The sequence below is a fragment of the Carassius auratus genome, chromosome 40 (assembly GCF_003368295.1).
Source record: "Carassius auratus strain Wakin chromosome 40, ASM336829v1, whole genome shotgun sequence".
NCBI lineage: Eukaryota > Metazoa > Chordata > Actinopteri > Cypriniformes > Cyprinidae > Carassius > Carassius auratus.
The window spans coordinates 13,854,465-13,876,058 of NC_039282.1; the positions used below are offsets into that span (position 1 = coordinate 13,854,465).

Below are 21,594 nucleotides of genomic sequence, written 5' to 3' on the forward strand. Positions count from 1 at the left end.
TCAACAGACAGCAAGAGTTTTATCCTGCACTTCAAGTATTATCTTTGTAAGAAAGTTTTTGGCCACTAGCTTTGTAGATGCGTGCCACACATTACATTACATGTACACATTAGATGCAAGTTCTTGCCTTTGACCACAATGAATTTGAAGTAGTGCTTATATCTTCACCTTGAAAATGCCAACTTTTCAGACGCACCAGAGGGAGACTGGCACAGAGATTCACCTTTTTCTCGACTAATTTGGTCTAGGCCTATATTACTTTTGAATATTAACATGCTTTAAGAAATATTTTATTTGTTATTTATACTAGTAGCCTATTGTGATGATTTTTTCACGACCCAGATTTTTTTAGCTCTCTCCCTCCTAGTGGACAGGAGAAGCGTGTTTCCCCCTCCTACAGTGAGCTGTTGGATGTGGTTTCTTCCGCGGTGGGTAAACTGGGACTGGATTGGGAGGTTGAGAAGGCCGAGGCCCAACCTTCATCCAAGATGGAAGACCATTTCTTAACCAGTCATACACCTGTGCAGCCCCGAAGGCCCTTGCCTTTTTTCCCCGGAGCTCTACCAGGAGGTTTCAAGGTCCTGGAAACAGCCGTACTCGGCACGCATCACAAACTAGCCGCAGCGGCTGCGGATTTCGCCACCATTTCTGACATGGCGAACCATGGCTATGCAGCGATGACTCCGGTGGAAGAGACTTTCGCCGAACATCTCGCTCCTAATTCGGCCACGACATGGAAGTCCCGCCCCCTCCTTCCTTCTAAGGCGTGTCGAATCACGTCCAGCCTCATCGGGAAATCCTACATGGCCGCTGGCCAGGCGGCTGCTTCACTCCACTCTATGGCGGTCCTTCAAGCCTACCAAGCAGAGCTCTTAAAGGAACTCAATAAAGGGGAGGGTATCACAACCCAAGGCCCTGAAAGAGCTATGGCGAGCAACGGATTTGGCGCTACGCACTACCAAACATACTGCTCGAGCAGTGGGCCGTTCTATGGTGGAATTTGAATTCCAGCGGTGTTATCCAGGATACAGATGGACAGAGTGGAGCAGCCGCTGCTGGTGACTCCGTGATGGCCCACACAGCTGTGGTTTGCGGACCTGATCAGTCTGTTAGCAGCCTCTCCATGGGAGATTCCCCTCAGACAGGATCTACTATCGCAAACACAGGGAATGATTTGGCACCTAAGGCCAGATCTATGGAAGCTGTGGGCGTGGCCTCTGAGCAGGGTGAGTTAGTGTGTCCAGGTCTTTCTGTTGAAACCACAGAGACTATAATGAATTCTAGAGCAGCTTCTATGAGACGCTTATATGCTTTCAAATGGAACCTGTTTATGACCTCGTGTGGAATTCGTAATATGGATCCAGTTTACTGCCCAGTGGCTTCAGTACTGGAGTTCCTTCAGGACCGTTTCTCTGATGGAGTAACGCCAGCCACTCTGAAAGTTTACGTGGCAGCCATTTCAGCTTACCACATATATATAGATGGTGCTTCAGTGGGCCGTCATCTGCTGGTTTCTCGTTTTATACAGGGTGCGCGACGGCCGAGGCCTTTCTGCCCCGTGCGAGTTCCTTCATGATATTTATCCATTGTGTTGCAAGGTTTATCAGGGCATCCGTTTGAGCCCTTGGAAACTATACCAGATAAAATCCTGACTCTAAAGACAGTTCTTCTTTTGGCTTTATCCTCCCTCAAGAGAGGTGGGGATTTACAGGCTCTCTCTGTTTCACCCTTGTGCATGGAATTTGCACCAGGCTCTGTGAAGGTATTGCTGCGACCGAGGCCTAATTATGTCCCTAAGGTCGCTTCTAACCTTTTTCGTTTTCAACAAGTGGTCTTGGAGGCCTTACCCCCTGCAGAGGCGGGGTCAGGAGATCTGATTCTTTGCCCTGTCAGAGCGCTAAAGACTTATGTTAATCGAACAGCCCCATGGCGTGAGTCTGACCAGCTGTTTGTCTGTTTCGGACAAAAGAATAAAAACCATGCTGTCACAAAACAGCGCATGTCAGCTTGGCTTCGCCCTTAGGAGTTAGAGCTCATTCCATGAGAGCAGTGGATATTCTATGGATGATATCTGTGCTGCGGCAGGATGGGCCTCACCGAGCACTTTTATCAAGTTTTACAGTCTGGATGTGAGGATGGCTCCTGGCTACCGGGTTCTCTCCGCTTGAGCAGATGCTTCCTTGGATCCCAGCTATCAGGTACATCAGGCGTTATGGTATAAGGTTCCCATACGGTGACGTCACCGCAGTGACCTATGAAAGGGAACATCTCGGTTACGTATGTAACTTGAATAGGGAACGAGAGACCTGCTCCAGCAGGTGATAAATAAAATATATGAACAATGTACTGCTAATTGACACAGTATTTATTACAGTATAGAAACTATTCTGCCTTATTATGTGATAAAGTGTTTGTAGTATATAAACAAATCAATATTTGATATTGTCCAGCAGTTATAAATTTCTAAGCCAATTAAAAGCTAGAGATTAGAGAAAAATTAAAGTTGCCTATAGTATCCACTACCAGTCAGAAGTTTTTGAACAGTAAGCTTGTTAATGTTTTTTAAAGGAGTATCTTCTGTTCACCAAGCCTGCATTTATTTGATCCAAGTACTGCAAATCAGTGAAATTTTTAAATATTTTTACTAGCCTATTTAAAATAGCTGTTTCCTATTTTAATATATTTCAAAATGTAATTTATTGAGATTTCAAAGCTGATTTTTTTCATCATTACTCCAGTCACACAATCCTTCAGAAATATACCTTAATTCTGATATACTGATTTGCTGCAAAAAAAAAAAAAAAAAAAAAAAAAAAAACTTGTATCATGATAATGTTTGAAAACAATGAAGTAGAATTTTTTCAGGTTTCTTTGATGATTAGAAAGTTCAGAAGAGCAACATTAATCTCATATATAAATCTCTGTAACCATGTACAAATCATTGTAAAATTATGTCTTTATCATCACTTTTGATAAATTTAAAGAATCCTTGCTAAATAAAAGTATTAATTTCTATCATTTATTTAAAAAAAAATTCATTCATTAAATTAATCTTCATTAAAAATCTTACTGTTAAAAAACTGTTGACCGGTAGGCTATATAGATTACAGAAATGTACGTAATGTTTTATGTGTTTGTGTGTGTGTGTATAATTTCTGTCCCCCTCACTTCTGAAAAGATGGCTACGCCCCTGAATAAAACACATGAATTAAAAAACGCAATGCGTTTAATAACATGTTAAGCCTTTTCCTTCTATAGAAAACCATTGGCCTGAAAGGAAAATGCTACGTGGCATAATGCATTAAAACGTTTTAAAAGAACAAACTCAGTAAACAGCTTTACAGGTTTAGCAGGTTATGGGAGGAAATGCTTAATGGGTAATCAAATGGGTTGCGTTCGTATTCTGGGCTCACCTGCTTGTCTGTGAATATAACGCCTATAAATAATTTTGTTTACTGAATTTGGTCTTTTTAAAACAGCATTTTAGAAGTAGCTAATATCTTGTGATTCAATAAAACAGACATAGTGTGTCAAGTTAACAATAAACAACTGTGCATTATAATGAACGCTTTGTAAAACTACACAGTGTTTTTAGCTTTTTAAACAACACACACATATCCTACACTGTAATAAATATTCCGTAAATATACGGTAAAAAATCGACATGGTTACCAGAATTATACCGTAAAAAAATACAGTAACACTGTTTTAAGTTTAACGGTTTTATACCATAAAAAATATGGTAACATGAAGTACTGAAATCTGTTTTGTACATTTGTAATACACTAATATACACCAAAAGCAGGTGGTGACAAGAAATCCATGTAATGAACAAAGCCCATTACAAGCAGCTTTTAAATAATATAACATATAGAAAGTGTCTTTCACACAAGCAATAAACACCATCATGGTGAGACTCATTTAACTGAAATATGCAATAAACATTAATTGAACAACATTATATGTAACATACAACCCTAATAAACATAACAGATAAGAAAACAATAAGAAGAAAAGAAAAAACATAAAATTCAAACAAAATTGGAAATGCAACGCAGAGAATTCTGTTAATTTTTAATTTACGGTTTTTCCCAGTAAATTTTACAGGTAAACTACAGGTAAATTACCGTTTACCATTTAACAGGTTTGTTCTGTAGCATTTTTTTTTTTTTATAGTTTTTACAGTTAAAATCACATTTTTACAGTGCAGCATGTATGTATGCCTATGAAAGACGATTGAAGCAATCAGATGTGCAGGCTGCAGCCAGGTGTACTTGCTCCGGCGTATTCTGCGTTTTTGAATGGAACCCCGCACATGACACCCAGGAAAAAATATAAGGCTAAATCGTGTGCACGATTTACTAATTTGTTCCCTCAATGTAAAAAGTGCACACGATTACTATCGCATTCCCTCGATTTACTTATGCGTTCACTCGATTTATAAATTGTGCGCTCGATTTACTAATTCGTTCCCTCGATTTGCTACATCGTGCGCACGATTTAGCAAATCAAGCGAATGCAATAGTAAATTGAGAGAACACAATAGTAATTGTGTGCATGTTTTAGTAAATTGAGGGAATGAATTTGTGCGCACAATTTATTAATTTTTTCTTGCATGTCATGTGTGGGGCTCCATATTTTTGAGACCTGGGCTGCATCCGAAAACTCTAAAATGCTGCCTTTGGAGGCAGAATTCCAAGACAGGAAGGCATCAAGCCACTTCCTTGTCTCTCTTCTGAATTTTTAAGGATAGTTGTATCCTTCCCTGCCTTTGATCTCCCAAAATTCTGTGCATTTCTGTGATGTCTGAGCAAAAAAAAAAAAAAAAAAAAAAGATGGTGTCTGCGTTTGTGTGTAAATGTATATTTCTGACAAACGTTTTGGACTTTTGATTAGTTCTAACGAGAAATCTGTATTATAGCAATTACATATTCATTTAGTTATCACAAAAACTTTCTAATAATTATATTTTGTTGTAAATCAATAAACCATTACACTGCCTCAGAAGTCTGTCTGAGATCAGTTTCATGAGGTGTCTTCATGTAAAAACGCAACCTGCAAAGTCATTTCCTCATACACCAGTGAGGCAGCAAGTCAGCTGTCTAAGTTTTGCACACACATGCTGTGTCCAAAACCGCTCCCTATCCACTATATAGTGTACTATATCGAGACTTAGGTCTCTGCAGAGCAAAAGTGGGCATTTATCACCTTGTGGGTGTTTTCAAACTGCTGAGTGCTTCTAAATCATGCAATCAAAATGATCCCCCTTACCCAACACCACCCCTAAACCTAACATCACTATGACGTCAGCCAATCAGGTATCATGGTGTAAAAACACCCTGATCTGCTAACTCCACTAACATTCCTGCAGAGACCTATACTTGGGCTGCATCCGGAAACTGAAAAAATGCTGCCTGCAGAGGTCGCATTCCAAGGTGGAAAGGCAGAAATCAATGTCAGCTTAATTTCCTGCCTCCTGAGATGCCTTCATCTGGCCAGTTTTTGAAGGCACTATAGATGTATCCTTCACTGCTTTTGATATCCCACAATCCTGTGCATTCCATTCTGTGACAGTCAAGCCAAAAAATTAAGATGGCGTCTGGTCAGTTTGTCTGTGTAAATGCATGTTTCTGAACAACGTTTTCCACTTTTTATGTAATTTCTAGTGAGAAATTAATATTGCAGTAATGAAATATCCACTTAGTTATCACTAAAGATCTCTATATTTTGCTGTAGATCATTAAACCATTATTCCGCCTCAGAAGCCTGTCCGAAATCCGTTTCATGAGGAGCCTTCGGGCAAAAACGCTGCCTGGAAAGTCATTGCCTGATTAGACAGCAAGTCACCTGCCTAAGTTTTCGGATGCAGCCGTAGACTATGCCTGCATCCGAAAACTTAGGCAGGTGACTTGCTGCCTTGCTGTCTAATCAGGCAACGAATTTTGTGTGCAATTAACAGTGATGAATGGGACAAAGGATTGTGGGAAATGTAGTGCCTGCAGTGGGGTGACTATGGGGAAGGTAGACCACTAGTGGACACCCAGGGAAACACAGACCAGACACTGTGACAAAGACCCAGTTCTTCAGCAACAATTTGGTCCTGGTGGTCATCTGAGACAAGGCCTTTAAAGGGGATCTGTATCTGGGGCTCTAGTGGTCCTGGTCTCCACTGTCTTTCAGGGCTGAAGAGGTCCTTTCTAGGTGCCGATCCACCATCTGGCCTGGATACGTACTGGATCCAGGTGACTGCTGTGACACTCTGATCTGGATACAGACTGGATCTGGTGGCTACGGTGACCTCGTAATAAGAGAAAAACAGACTAATATTAGCGTAGATGCCATTCTTCTAATGATGTAACAAGTACATTGGTTGTAATGGGAAGTGTTCCTGGTTCCGGTTTACCTAATTAATGCAGCCTAAAAATCCTTCAACATATTTGGATATTATTATTATTTATTTTTTTTTTGTACTCAATTTTTATTGTCTTGTCTTGTTGGGTTGTGATGTTGTGACAGTACAGATATATATAGCAATACATCCATCACCCTCCCATCACCCATATATATATATATATATATATATATATATATATATATATATATATATATATATATATATATATATATATATATATATATATATATATAATATTAGAGGTCCAAACAATAATCACCTGATCTATCCTTATATAAATGGTGATTAATGTGTCTCATCTTGTGTTTAGAGGCATTGGAACACTTGGTACTGCAAGAAGACATCGCGGCGCGTGCTCTAAGGAGAGAGTGCGTCTTTAGAGAGCACACAGAAATGTTCGCGGAGAGTGACGAATGGCTGTTCAGTCGCTTTAGGTTGCCCAGAGAAGTCGTCATTGATTTATGCAACTCACTGGAACCACACCTAAGCCCCATCACCAACCACTCTCACCACCTTATCTCCAAGCCTGTGTTATAACCCGTGCTTCCTTTTTACCTGTGCCCGGTATGCCAGTGGATACACTTTTAAATAACAAATAATTTTTCCTGGCTTCCACCTCCGACAATAAAACCTCACGTTCATTATCGTTAAAGTTATTTTTCTTTGTCTTTTGTTTCGGTGCCATAATTGTCTTTCTCTGTACAAGTGCCTCGTTGTGGAAAGCCCTTATATGGAGCTGGTTTGGGCGTGAATTATGCTAATTACTGACCTTGTGCACACGGGCGCTCATTTAGAAGACTCCAAATTCACTAACAGAAGAACGAGTTTAAGAACAAGCTCATGTGCGTACGCACGTGTTGTGAATTAGGCAGAAAGTTTTCGTGAGAAGTTCAAATGTGCATATAAATAAGAAAATTGTACGCAAAAATTAGTGAATATGACCCAATGATTTTTTTGGCGGCTGTAAGACCAGCTAACCAGATTTTTCTAGACTTTTCATTAATGTCTTCAAGTTTAGAGTCATCACTGAGAAGATGTACAACAGGGTCCATAGGGAGCTGAATATCAATCAGATCAGACAATGCTTGTAACACCTTATTCCAAAAATCATAAATCTTGGGGCAGTCCCACATTATATGCATAAAAGTCCCCAAAGTATTTTGTGAGCACAAGGTACAAAATGGGTGTGGAGCATGACCAATCAAGTGTCTGATTCTAGGAGTAAGATATGCCCTATGAGATATCTTCATATGAATAAACTGATGATTAGGATTATGAGAGGAGCTACATATATTATCCCAGCTTGTGTTCCTGTCTATTTCTCTACGTCTGAGTGCCATTGCACGATCCCATGCTAATGTACTAGGCTCAGGAGATAAATATGATAGTTACCTGGCATATAGAAAAGAGACTACACTTTTTGGGGCCACCTTTATCCAGCCGACTACTGGGTGCTCCTTCATCTCTGAGCCCCATACAACCTTGTGTGCTTTGAAAGCTGACCTAAGTCTGAAGTAAGAGAACAAGGAATGTCTAGGGATACCGTAAAGTGAAACCAAGTCATTAAAGCTTAGTAAAGAATCTTCACCATTTAAGTCTCCAATGACCCATATACCCTTCTCTGCCCATACATCATGAATGAATGGCTTATTTCCAGACAATAACTTGTTATTACGCCATACAGGAGATGTTTTATGCCATTCTGATGCAAAACCCACTAATCTCTCAACTTGTCTAATGATCTGAAGCATGTATGTCAATACTGGGTCATACCTCAATGTACAATGGTTAATGACCAGAAAATAGAAAATCCCTAAGCCTTATGGGAGCAATTATGTCTTGTTCTATTGTCTTCCATGGTGATATAGAATTTGGATCCAACCACTGCTTCATTGGACGGAAGATAAATGATCAATGATAGTATTTAAAGTTGGGGAATGCCGAGCCTCCTAGTCTGTTATGCTTTAGTGTGGTCCGTTTAATACGTGGTCGCCTCCCATTCCATATATATTTTGTGAGTAGCGAGTCAACCTTGGACCAGTAATCCTTCGGCGGACTTAGTGGTAGCATAGAGGAAATAAAATTAATGCGTGGTAAAATATTCATTTTCACTACTGCTATGCGAGACGGGACAGATGCAGGGACAGCAGACCATCTTTTTGTATCCTCCTCAACCTTCTTCAAAACATTTATGTAGTTTAATTTAGTTATGGTTGTAATAGATGTTTGAATTAACACTCCTAGATATTTGACCTCTTTGGCAATTGCAATATTAGTAGGTAAAACTAACTGACTTCTATCCCTGTTAATTAACATCAAAGCAGATTTAGAGAAATTAATTTTAAAACCGGATAGTGCACCAAACATATGTAATATTTTAATAGTGTTGGGAAGAGAATTCTGTACATCTGACATATATATTAATGTATCATATGCATACATTGACACTTTGTGAGTAGAAGTGCCAATGTGAATAGGAGAAATAGTTATATTATTACGAATATACTGCGCTAGTGGTTCTATGGAAAGATTAAAGATTGAAGGGGACAGAGGACAGCCCTGTCTTGTACCACGGTTTATAGTAAACAAACTGAAATGACACCTCCTATACAGACTCTAGCAGAAGGGTTTGCGTACAGCACCTGAATCATTTTAATAAACTTAGGACCAAACTTAAATTATTTAAGAACACGCCATAAGTACTGCCACTCAAGCCTATCAAAGGCCTTCTCTGCATCTAGAAAGAGAAGGCCACAAGAAGAGAGGATTTTCTGCGCTTCACCTAAAATGTGAATTAGTCGCCCAATGTTGTCTGCAGCCAAACGGCCCTTCATAAATCCTGTTTGGTCAGGATGTATTAAATCTGGGAATACTGACTCTAGTCTGTGGGCTAATGCATCGGAATAAATTTTGAGGTCGGCATTAATAAGTGATATTGGTCAGTAGCTTGCACAGTCAGAAGGGTCTTTGTCCAGTTTGGGGATAACTGAAATAAGAGCAGTCTTAAGGTCATTGTGGAAATGCCCTTGTTCAATAGAAAAGTTTATAGAATCCAGCCAAAAAGGACCTAAAGTCTCCCACAAAACTGAATAAAGCTCAACCGGCAAACCATCTAGGCCTGGGGATTGCCCTCTCTTCATACTTTTTAGCGCTAGTTGTAATTCCTCCAGTGAGATAGGCAAGTCAAGATGTTCTGCATCCTCTATGGAAAGAGTAGGAAGATTCAGGTTGTTAAAGAAATTTGTATAATCATTCTCAGAGGACTGACAGTCGCTAGAGTACAGTTTTGCAAAAAAGGATGCGAATGATTAGTTTATATATAGAGTAGTTGTCACCATTTCTCCTTGATCTTTTTTGATGCACGCTATTGTTCGGCTCTTCTCCTGACGTTTCAGTGTTAGGATAAGAAGATGACTTGGACGGCTACCTTGTGAATAATATTTGTGCTTAGTAATATGGATTAAATACTCTACTCTATGTCGTAACAGATTGTTTAGTTCAGCTTGATGTGTCTTCAATTGAGATTCCATGTCTTTATTATAATTCCTTTTAAGTTGGCCTTCTATTCATTCGCATTTTTGTTCTAAATCTGAAATCTGACGTAGTTTATTATGTTTGTTGTGAGATGAGAATCTGATTGCATTGTTCCTGAGGAATCCCTTTATGGAGGCCCATAAGAACATTGGGTTCTCTACACTGCCCTTATTGATGTCTATGAATTTGTTAAGTTCAAGTTTTAGTTGATTAAGGAAGCTTTCATTCTGTAGTAATGAGGAATTAAACCTCCACCTAGAAGACTTATAGTTTCTGATATCTCCAAAACTTAGTGTTGCTTCAATAGGGTTATGATCTGAGATATGCCTAGAAAGAAGATTTATTGAGGAAGATGCAGAAACCAATTCACTAGCGATAAGTAGGTAGTCTATCCTAGAAAAAGACTTATGGCTTGGAGAGCAGAATGTGTAATCTCTTGATGAAGGATTATGTAGTCTCCAAAGGTCCACCAAATTAAGGTCCTTTGCTAAATTACTTAAAGCCTTAGAAGAAGTTATCTGAATGTGAGTAGAGACATCAGCAGACCTGTCTAGGGTATTGTCAAAAACTGTATTCATGTCTACACCAATAACCAGGTGGTACTCATCTAAAGTTAACAATTCTTTTGTAATGTTATGAAAAAATGCATAGTCAAAGATGGCTGGGGCATAAATACTAATAAAGGCTACTTTCCTTCCTTCAATTTAGGTACAACAGAATGCTAGCCTTCCGGAAGCATCTGAGCTTACTTTAATTATGTTTATAGTCAGATTACGTCTCATTAACACAGCTACCCCCTTGGCGCTACTGCCATCTGATGAGGCAGCTACCATTTTATATCTCCTGTTTTGTAGTCTTAGAGTATCATTAGGTTTAAGGTGAGTTTCTTGTAATAATGCTCATATATAATCACACACACAAACAAACGTAAAGAAGAATATAATTCATTTATTTGTACATAATTTATACATACATATTATGTACAATAACAATTAAATCCGTTCGGCCACCGTGTTCAATGGAGAAGTCTGATCTAGAAAATTTGCAGGCAGCATATCCCTTCCCCTTCGAGCTGTCCTGGGTGAACATGAATTCTTTTTTCCATTCAGTTAGGAGTTTGCAGGCATATTTTCTCTTTTTATTCGCCATGTCTCTTCTTTCTTCCTTTCCCCCTTCTTCGTCTGCTTCTTTTTCCGTTCTGAATTTGCCGCGCTTGACTTCGAGGTGAGTCTCGAACAACTTCTTTAGGGGCAGTTCACATATCGCGCCTAAAAACGCGTGGAAAACGCTAGGCGCGCTGCTTTCTCTTTCTTTTCCAAAGCGCTCGGGCAGTTGCGCCCCTGAGGCATCTGCCTTTGCTAAGCAACTATGACGTGCTCTCTCCATGAAGGCGCGGAAATTTCAGCAAAGGATAAATGAATTTGCAGCACTAAAAATCAGTTGCAGTAGCTCTGCTACTAAATTTATGTCAAAATGGCAATCCATATACAACTATGATCAGCTGTTCCTTCATCTTGGCTGAGTTTTCAACGTTGTTACGGGAAAGGATGAAGCTGATTGGTTAGTTCTTGTCACATGACCAGCGGTGCACTTGCGGCATTCTGAAAAGTTGAAATGTTTGTAACTCGATGCGCTGTGGACGAGCCTGGAAAAAACGGATGTGTCGCTTCCATTATGAGCACCCATACCGCGCGCCTACATAGGAAATAATGAACTTGAGCGCGCAAAAGACGATATTGTTGTCCGGGTGGAAATCGGGAGAAATTCGGGAGAAAGGTCGGCCCGGGAGATTTCCGGGAGGAGCTTTGAAATTCGGGAGTCTCCCGGAAAAATCGGGAGGGTTGGCATGTATGCATTTTTAGGAATAACCTTGGTTCAAAAAAAAAAAAATTTACAAAACGGAAGATAACCGCGCTATTAGGTAAACTGCTTTTACATTACGTCTAGTCCACAGGCTACTATTTAGCGACCCCCAGGTGGGATGAGAAAACGCTGCATAGCCTACTGAAGAAAAAAAAACTTTAACGTGCATAATAGCGTCATCATAAATCAAATAGAAAAAGTTTTATCTCAAGCACCATATGCCTACGCATGTTGTCCTGTTAGTAGTCATACCATGTCTGTGAAGTGCAAGGATTCTCTAGCAGTTGGCCTTGCATTATTCCCATTCGGTTGAGTTGAAGCGGCGTCTTGTCCCGCAAAGAACATTGTAGCCTCCTCTGCTGAATCGAACGATAATTTATCCCCCTTGTACGTGAGTTTCAGGATGGCTGGGTAAATCAAAAACGAGTCGTACTTGTTTCTTCTCTGCACTGTCTTGGCGCTGCAGTCAGCGTAGAATTCAAGCTGAGTATTGTCTGAAAGTTTAGGTTTAGTATTACAATCTTCCTGCAGTATGGCTTGACGATCGCGATAACGGAGCACTCTGAAGATCATTGTACGCTGTCTGGAGAGGTTAGCAGAGAAGATTTGGTGGGCTCTGTCAATTTCTATGGATTTTCCGGCCAGTATCGGGATCCACTGAGGTAGCATTTTACAAAGAAATCTGACTGGATCGTCTCCTTCTGCACCTGTTGGTAGGTTTATTAATCTCACATTGTTCCTTCTTGACCTATCTTCCATCTCGGTGACTTTCCTTCTGAGGGTGTCCAGCTCTGTGAGACATTGGCTGGTATCTTTTTTAGTCTGGCGAAGCACTCCTTGCATTGTATCGACTTTAGCGGACACCTTTTCCATATTTTTGGCGTGTGTGTTGATGTCGCTATTCAATGATCTCAATATCGTCCCCTTTTCAGCTATTTGACTTTCCACCATAGTTAGTGCTTTAGTCAAAGTCTCACTCAGCATTTCGGTTACAAGGTCCCGTAGTGTCTCCCTTTCCGCCTCTACCGTCTGCTTGATTATCAAGGAGATTTCCTCAGGGAGTAAACTAGCTAGCGAGGTTCCTGAGCTAAAGCTAGCTTTGAATCGCTTGCCCGCGTCTTGTTTCGCAGGCGAACTTGCACTTTTCTTTGACGCCATTTCACGATATTAGTTTCAAAACTATTCAATATATTATATGAATGACCTTATTGCAGGAAACAAGCAGTTAAGCCACCAGTCAAAGAGCTTTTGGCAGGAGCTCAGTGTAATGCGACCATCTCGCTGCGCGTCTCACCGGAAGCCCACATATTTGGATATTAAAAGCATATTAGTATGTTATTTGTAAGCCAGGTTAAAGAGATGGGTCTTTAATCTAGATTTAAACTGCGAGAGTGTGTCTGCCTCCCGAACAATGTTAGGTAGGTTATTCCAGAGTTTAAACGCCAAATAGGAAAAGGATCTGCCGCCCGCAGACAGCGGACATGGAGGATAATAATGTAACAGGAGCTCATTCAAATACTGAGGTGCTAAACCATTCAGGGCTTTATAAGTAATAAGCAATATTTTAAAATCTATACGATTTTTGATAGGGAGCCAGTGCAGTGTTGACAGGACTGTGCTAATATGTTCATACTTCCTGGTTCTAGTAAGAACTCTTGCTGCTGCATTTTGGACTTGCTGTAGTTTGTGTGCAGAACAAGCACCCAATAAAGCATTACAATAATCTAACCTTGAGGTCATAAATGCATGGATTAACATTTCTGCATTTGACGTTGAGAGCATAGGCCGTAATTTAGATATATTTTTGAGATGGAAAAATGCAGTTTTATAAATGCTAGAAACGTGGCTTTCTAAGGAAAGATTGCTATCAAATAGCACACCTAGGTTCCTTACTGATGACGATGAACTGACAGAGCAGCCATCAAGTCTTAGACAGTTTTCTATGTTAATACATGCAGAGTTTTTAGGTCATTAACACCTCGGTTTTTTCAGAATTTAGCAGTAAGAAATTACTTGTCATCCAGTTTTTATATCGTCTATGCATTCCATTAGTTTTTCAAATTGTTGTTTCACCGGGCCGCGAAGAAATATAGAGTTGAGTATCATCAGCATAACAATGAAAGCTAACAACATGTTTCCTGATGATATCTCCCAAGGGGCACTGAGCCTTGAGGTACTCCATACTGCACTTGTGATCGATAGGATGCCTCTTCATTCACTGCTACAAATTGATGGTGGTCATATAAGTATGATTTCAACCATGCTAATGCACTTCCATTAATGCCAACTAAGGGTTCAAGTCTATGCAAAAGATGTTGTTTTGTGATCAATAGTGTCAAACGCAGCACTCAGATCCAATAGAAGAAGCTTAGATGGTATAGGGTGTTACAATTATATCTCTAAAAGTATAGTTTATCAAATAATTACTGCTGTGATGTTGGGAAATGTCAACAGTTATTGAGGCTATATTTTTCGTTAATTTAGCCACTGTATTGAATAAATACCTGGGATTATGTTTGTTTTTTCTCTAAAAGAGAAGAAAAGTAATCGGATCTAGCAGTTTTTAATGCTTTTCTGTAGGATTACAGAAAAAGCAATACGAAATACCTCTAGTTTTGTTTTCCTCCAGCTGCACTCCATTTTCCAGGCTGCTCTCTTTAGGGTGCGAGTATGCTCTAGTATACTCAGTATACTCAGAGTATACTCAGACTGGTTTCCTTAACCTTCCTTAAACGTAAAGGAGCAACTGTATTTAAAATGCTAGAAAAGAGAGAGACCATAGTTTTTGTTACATCATCAAGTTGTTCTGAGGTTTTGGATATGCTAAGGAATTCAGATACATCAGGAAGATAGCTTACAAAGCAATATTTTTTGGTAGAAGTGATGGTTCTACCCTACTTGTAACAAGAAGTAGAATTTACAATTTTGGCTATATGAAGTTTGCACAAAACTAAATAATGATTTGAGATATCATCACTTGGCTCCATAATTTCAACACTATCAACATCAATTCCATGTGACAGTATTAAATCTAGAGTATGGTTTCGACAATGAGTAGGTCCTGAAACGTATTGTCTAACCCCAATAGAGTTCAGAATGTCTATAAATGCTGATCCCAATGCATCTATTTCATTATCAACAGTTTTCCAACTATTAAAAATTTATCTTCAGCCAGAACTAACTTGGATGTAAAATCACCAAACTCTTTAATAAAATCTGTGGGCCTGTATACAGTAGCCAGTACAAACATCACAGGGGATTTATCATTTACATTTGTTTCTCTGGATAATGTTATATGAAGCACCATTACTTCAAACAAGTTATCCTTGAAGACACGGTCTCTAGAGTGTGATATATAGGCGAAAAGTCTCTATGTGCTGAGAATTAACTGACCTCTGTGACATGAGGCAAGTAGCAGAAGCTTGGTTTAGCCAGTCTGCCTGCTTCCTGACCTGGGCTCCAGTTACTCAAGTATAAACTCTAAGAGTATTTGCCATATTTCTAGAGAGAAGAGTGGCGCCACCCCAGGAGGGATGAAGACCATCTCTTTACAACAGGTCAGGTCTGCCCCAAAAGCTCATCCAATTTTCTATGAAACAAATCAATAAATTCTTGCACTGCTGGTTAGATGCTAACTGCATTTCTAGAGCTATAGTCAAGTCCAGCTTTGTCGAGTCCAAGTCAAGTCCAATTGTTAGGAATTGTTGAAAAATAGTGCACACCTGTGGTCTAATGGGCTATTGTCAATTATACCTAATGCATCATTATTCTCTTAAAGGTCCCGTTTTACGCACTTTTTTGAAGCTTTGATTGTGTTTTCAGTGTGCAATATAACATATGTTCATGTTTCGCGTTTACAAAAACTACCTTGTTCTATAAAGTCCCTACGTAACGAGTTCTGATTTGGCCAGCGGTTGCTGCCCTCCTGCAAACGCGAATGGACTAGTTTTGGAGTAGTTTTGAGAAGCAAGTAGGCAGGAGTATGTGCAGGAGATGTATTTATAGTCACAGGAGCATTTTTACTGATGAGATGCGCATGAAAATCGCATTCGTTTTTTTGCACAGCCCTAACATCTAGTTAACAAACCTAAACAGCGTTGCCCTTTGTGTAATGAGTTACAGAAACTGTTAAACGCACCAACTTAAATAATAAAATACACTTACCGGTTGTGGTCCATAAACAACACCTTCGCCAGACAAAGAGGGAACTGCTCCATCTTTCAAGAATAATCTTTGTGCAAATCCGGCATTAAACTGATTGAGATTGAGAAAGTTGTCCTCAGCAAGCTGTCCTCAGCAAAATTTGCTGCACATAGTTTTACATGTGGATTATAATTTTCAGGAACCAAGTTAAACATAAATTGTAACCATTAATCTCTGAGTACAGCGTCCCTGGGAAGCCCAAACAAAGATGATTGGACTCAGAGATGAAAATAACAGCGTTTCAACGACATGGTGACAAACACAAACGCAGCTCTTCCTCTTCTCCGTCGGAGCGCAACAAGGCCACTCCCCCTTTTTGTGAATTCATGTGGGTGGAGGTTAGTCAAAAAACTGTTTTATTGACGTCATTACTGCAGGAACTAGAGGGCTGTAGTCCAAACGGGTCGTTTTTTGTAGGCAAATTCTGTTGCTGCGGTAGGTAACTTTTGACGCTCTAGTGGTTAATAAACAGAACTGCTTGCGCCTGGCGGAAGAACATCGTAGCCGGAACTACTTCTCTCTGTTTATGTCTATGAAGAATCACAAAGGTACTGGGTTACTCCGCCGCGGTACCCCCGAAGCAATCTAAAATAGTCAGAATATAAACACTTATTATAGGTGTACCCTAGAGATTCAGGACAAGCTAAAAACACGGTTTGGAAAATGGATTCATGGTGTACTCGCTTATTATATACATTTTTCTACATTTTGAACACAAACAAAGTTACAGACCGCAGCTCTGATTGGTTGTTTCTTACCGGGAGCGGATGACTTTCTGCAAATTGCAATAGGACCACTGGGAGGAGCCAGAGGAACTTGATTTTTTCACATATTATCTGTCTCATATTCTACTGTCAGGACATAATGACAGGTTTAACAAATATGTAAAAAATATATTTTTACAAAAATTACCTTCTGCAGCTTTAAATCAAATATCTCGCTTGGCATTGAACTTTGAGCTTTAGACTTTTACAGATATAATTTATACTCTAACAACAACATTACACACTAACTAAAGTTTTAAACATGGAATCACGAAGAAGGGGACCTTTAAAGATTCTGAATTCTATGTTTAAATGTTGACAGCAGCTATGCGATGTCATTTATGTGTGTTACACATTCTGCTTGCTGCCAACTACACACACAAATATGGAATGCCAAAGCTCCCAAAATAATAATAAAATGCATAAATCAAAATATATATGAAATACAATAAATTAATTAATATACTAAGTTATTATACTTAAATTATTTAAAAAAATATATATATATAATAATAAAATGAGTATAGCTGTCAACATACCTGGAACTACTTAATAGTTTTATGTAAAATAATTGCTCACCTTAACATTCATCAACCAATCAGAATCACACATTTAAAGGGGTCATATGATACAATTTGAAAATTTTCTTGAAAGTCTTTGGAGTGTTACAAGCTCTGTAAAGTTGCAAAAACTAAAGTCTCAAATCCACAGAAAAATTCTTAATAAAAGATAAGACTCATCCACACTAAATTGGCTCATTCTAACATGCCCCCACATATCTACATCATGATGTGGGAAGATTTGCATTACACCATACAGTGTTTCGATGAGAAAGTGAAACTTTGTTTGGCCTTCCAAAAGAGGACACGACTAGAAATCAAGTTAATGTCACGTTTAGAATGGGATTTATGTTTATATCTTGTTGCTCTATGACAGGGAATCACAATATGTTAAAGTGCGTAACATTTCCGTCACACACTTGAGGTATTCGTCCAATCACAACGCACTGGATAGCTGGCCAATCAGAGCACACCTCACTTTTCAGACCAATGAACCTAAGAAGGATGAGAATACAGGGAATAGAGGAGAATCAATAATGTACATTAAACATATTAAATAGCAGCACAAAAGTTTGTGGGTTCAATTCCCAGGGAACATACTGGTTAAAAAAAAAAAATGTGTAGCCTGAATGCACTGTAAGTCGCTTGGGGTACATGCGTCTGCTAAATGCATAAATGTAAATGTACAGTATGTGGAAAATAATATTTTTGAACCTTAAACCACATAAACACATTTCATTACACTAAATAATGTTGATTTTAGCAGCATCAAATGCCCCCTTTAAAGTGAAGTGTAATATATTATACATATTATGCTATTTAGTATCCCAATCATGATTTTATTGATTTAGTTTTAGTAATATAATCTAAAGCATGATTCCCACAAAGAAGGAACTTTGGAATAATCATGTATTGTGTATTTATAGGTTGTATGGACTTATATTGGTAATGGAAGGAAGAAACAACCTCAACCAAGCATTTTGTCTCAGCACTTTGCAGGACTCTCTAACTCTCCAAACTCCACTTCTCCTTCAGGATTCAGTTCAGAAGAGTCAGTTATAAGCTCATTTTACTCTGATTTTGGAATCAGTTTAGATGACTACTCCAGGTTACAGCAGGCTGTTTACTGGGATGGGCCTGACAGATCAATCACAAATGTGTCCATGAGTACTAGTCCAGCTCACACCACATTCATCATAGAGAACCTGAAAGAGAGCTACCAAACTGGTGAGGAACTTTTTGTTACGGTGCACTCAAAAAACTTTGATGGTAAATCCAAGAGTTATGGAGGTGACTTTTTTCAAGCCAAGCTGTTCTGGTCTAAAACTAAGGTCAGTGATTGTAAACATTACTTGCCTGTTGTTTTTACTGTAAACTCTGTACCTGGGTCAGACAGAGAGAGTTGTACTGAAATGTTCCTCTGTCACAGGCAAGTGTGTTTGGGGAGGTGGTGGACCTGCACAATGGATCCTACTCTGTGCGTTTCCTCCTGCCATGGGCCGGTGAGGCCCAGGTGGCTGTGCGTCTAATTCACTCCAGTGAAGCTGTGCAGGTCCTGAAGCATCACAGAGATACTGACTCTGACAGGGTGTACTTTAATGGATATTACGAGGGACCAGGACCAAATAAGACCAGGCTGAGTGAAACAGTGATGTGTAATGTTAAGTGGGACAAGAATGGACTTGAGCATATGGGAACTGAAAATTGTTGCTGTGATTACAAAGATCCCCATACCAAAGAAATATGGCGCTGCCAGAGACCCAAATCCCTGCCATGCAGTGCTCTTGTGTACCACTCTATGGGAGGTTATAGAAACCGTCTGACTGATAGAGAGAAAGAGCTTATGTGAGATTAAATGATTCTTGATTGACTTTATCCTTGATTTATTTAATGCATTGGTGGAATGCAGTATGACAGCCAAATGTTCTCTTTGACAGGAAGCAAACTAATAAAGATATCAATGGAGATAAGAGCATCATCAAAATTTTTCAGTCCCATGGAAATGAAACTGCTGGTATGTTGATCAATAGTTTAACCAAGAGGAATAGTCCATCACAGACATGCTGGGAAATGGGTTGCACATTAAAAGACCAGCTTAGGCTGATTTTGGCTTCTCATACCTTCTTAAAGACATTACATTTTCTATTATTTCTCAACTTCCAGATGTAGCAGAGAAATGTCATCCTGGTTTACACACTCCAGTTCCAGCTGGCTTCTACCTGAATGATGTGTGGACATCTTTTGTCTGTAGCACCCGCCATTTTACAACCCAAGCGACAACAGAGTGCCTGAAAGACAAACACATTTACATGATGGGAGACTCTACTATGAGACAGTGGTTTGAGTTCTTTGTGAAAGTAGTACCAAGTGAGATTTTATTCATTGGTTAATTATATTATATATATATATATATATAGTGTGTACAGTAATTTTGGGATCATATTTAATGGTGTCACTCACTGGTTTTCAGCACTGAAGCAGATAAACCTGCATGTCCAGTATCAGTCAGGGCCACTTCTAGCAGTTGATTTGGAGAACAAAATTGACTTGCACTGGAGGGCTCACGGCATTCCTTTGCGCTGTCGAAAATCGTATGTTGCTAATCTGCACTACATCAGTAATGAGATCGATGACCTGGCTGGAGGACCCCACACAGTCATTATGTTCAATCTGGGGCCCCATTTCACCACGTACCCTCTGGATTACTACACCTATAGAGTGTTGACGATCCGCAAAGCTGTTCTAGCATTGTTACATCGGGCGCCTGACACTACGGTTATAATCAAGACTGTCAACACTGGCTATAAGGTAAGGTTATAGAATATCATGTCTTCAAATAAAAGGAGGCCAAACTGTGATGGCACGTTCAGAGTTGATGTTGTGTTTCTTTATAATAGGACATTTTCGGGAGTGATTGGTATTCTTTACAGTTGGACAGAATCCTCCGTTGGGCTTTTCAGGATGTTGATGTTTATATTCTGGATGTATGGCAAATGACGGCCTGTCACTACAGCAAAGAGAACATTCATCCAGGCCCTGTCATCATCAAAAATGAGATAGACATTTTACTTTCTTTTATTTGCCCTAAATGAATTGAATTGATCCTGCCAAGTGTATATTCAGTTTTGTTTATAGCAATTAAAAACAATTCTTTGATTCTGCACTCCAATAATTTTTAAACATGAAAGTCATTTATTTAAACAGGCGTGTGCAAGTTTACAACAAGTCACCTAGGATAACTAATACTGACACATTGGAGATAACTGGAGTTGGGATTCCTGCTTCTAAATGCATTTTTCGCAATATGTGTCTGTCTGTAATATAGTATATAATATATTATGGTCATAGCTGAATAACAAATTTGGGTTATCACAAACAAATAATGTGGAGGATAATTTGCTTAACTTTATCTGCATAAGTAGGCTATCTTAATTAAATTAGCTTAAAATGAAATAAAAAAGCAATATCATGGCCAAATAGAGGTTGATTCAATAAGAATGCACAGAAAATAGCTCAGATCCACAACAACAAATGAGGCACAATTTTTTTTTAAATCATATTTCTAATACTCTGTTAAAATAGATCTGTGGATTAGGTCTTGGAGCATAAATGCAAACTAAATTATTACAAGTAATATGATTCTTTGTTCCTCGTTTTATCTTTATCTCACACATTACCTTTTTAGTTTACTTTTTAGTGTAAATATTTAAAGGGATGCATACTGAACAGACAAAACATTTTGTGCAACACCACTCTAAAGTCATAATTACAGGAAACTCTGAATGTTATGCACCAATTGGGAGTCTACTGATCTCCCCATGTTGGGGGAGTGGAGGAAATTGTGGGATGCTACGTCTGCATTTAGAGTAAATGTGTTTAAATGAATTATTAATTTTTTATTTGCAATAAAACTATCCAGGTCACATGTACAAAATATGATATCATTGTACAATTATGATAGAATGTATAATGATTCAGTTCTTAGTTTCATCATTTAGCTGTCAAGTAATAGTCAAGTCACCTTTATTTATATAGCGCTTTAAACAAAAAAACATTGCGTCAAAGCAACTGAACAACATTAATTAGGAAAACAGTGTGTCAATAATGCAAAATGACAGTCAAAGGCAGTTTATTCCACATTTATAGCATATACATCCCAAATTATTAAATATTTCATACAGCTATTTTGTAACCTTAATATGTGTAGCATCCTTAAAGAAAGTACTGTTAACAAATAATTTAACTTCTTAACTTT

General features: G+C 38.9%; 1 protein-coding gene across 1 annotated transcript; it reads left to right on the forward strand.

Annotated features, from left to right (window-relative positions):
• Nucleotides 1-1,069: 1,069 nt before the first annotated feature.
• Nucleotides 1,070-20,557, forward strand: LOC113058932 (NXPE family member 3-like). Its single transcript, XM_026227182.1, has 9 exons — nt 1,070-1,226; nt 1,365-1,420; nt 1,694-1,762; nt 18,266-18,670; nt 18,769-19,184; nt 19,277-19,353; nt 19,503-19,706; nt 19,810-20,147; nt 20,237-20,557. Exons 1-9 carry the CDS (start codon nt 1,070-1,072, stop codon nt 20,429-20,431), a joined length of 1,917 nt encoding a protein of 638 aa, XP_026082967.1. The 3' UTR covers nt 20,432-20,557.
• Nucleotides 20,558-21,594: the final 1,037 nt, after the last annotated feature.

Bases quoted from the DNA above. Each gene is read 5' to 3' on its own strand.
- LOC113058932 (XM_026227182.1), top strand. From the start codon at position 1,070: ATGGCCCACACAGCTGTGGTTTGCGGACCTGATCAGTCTGTTAGCAGC. The intron at 1,421-1,693 runs GTAACGCCAGCC...TCCTCCCTCAAG, and splicing joins AGGACCGTTTCTCTGATGGA to AGAGGTGGGGATTTACAGGC. The intron at 19,707-19,809 runs GTGAGATTTTAT...ACTGGTTTTCAG, and splicing joins CTTTGTGAAAGTAGTACCAA to CACTGAAGCAGATAAACCTG.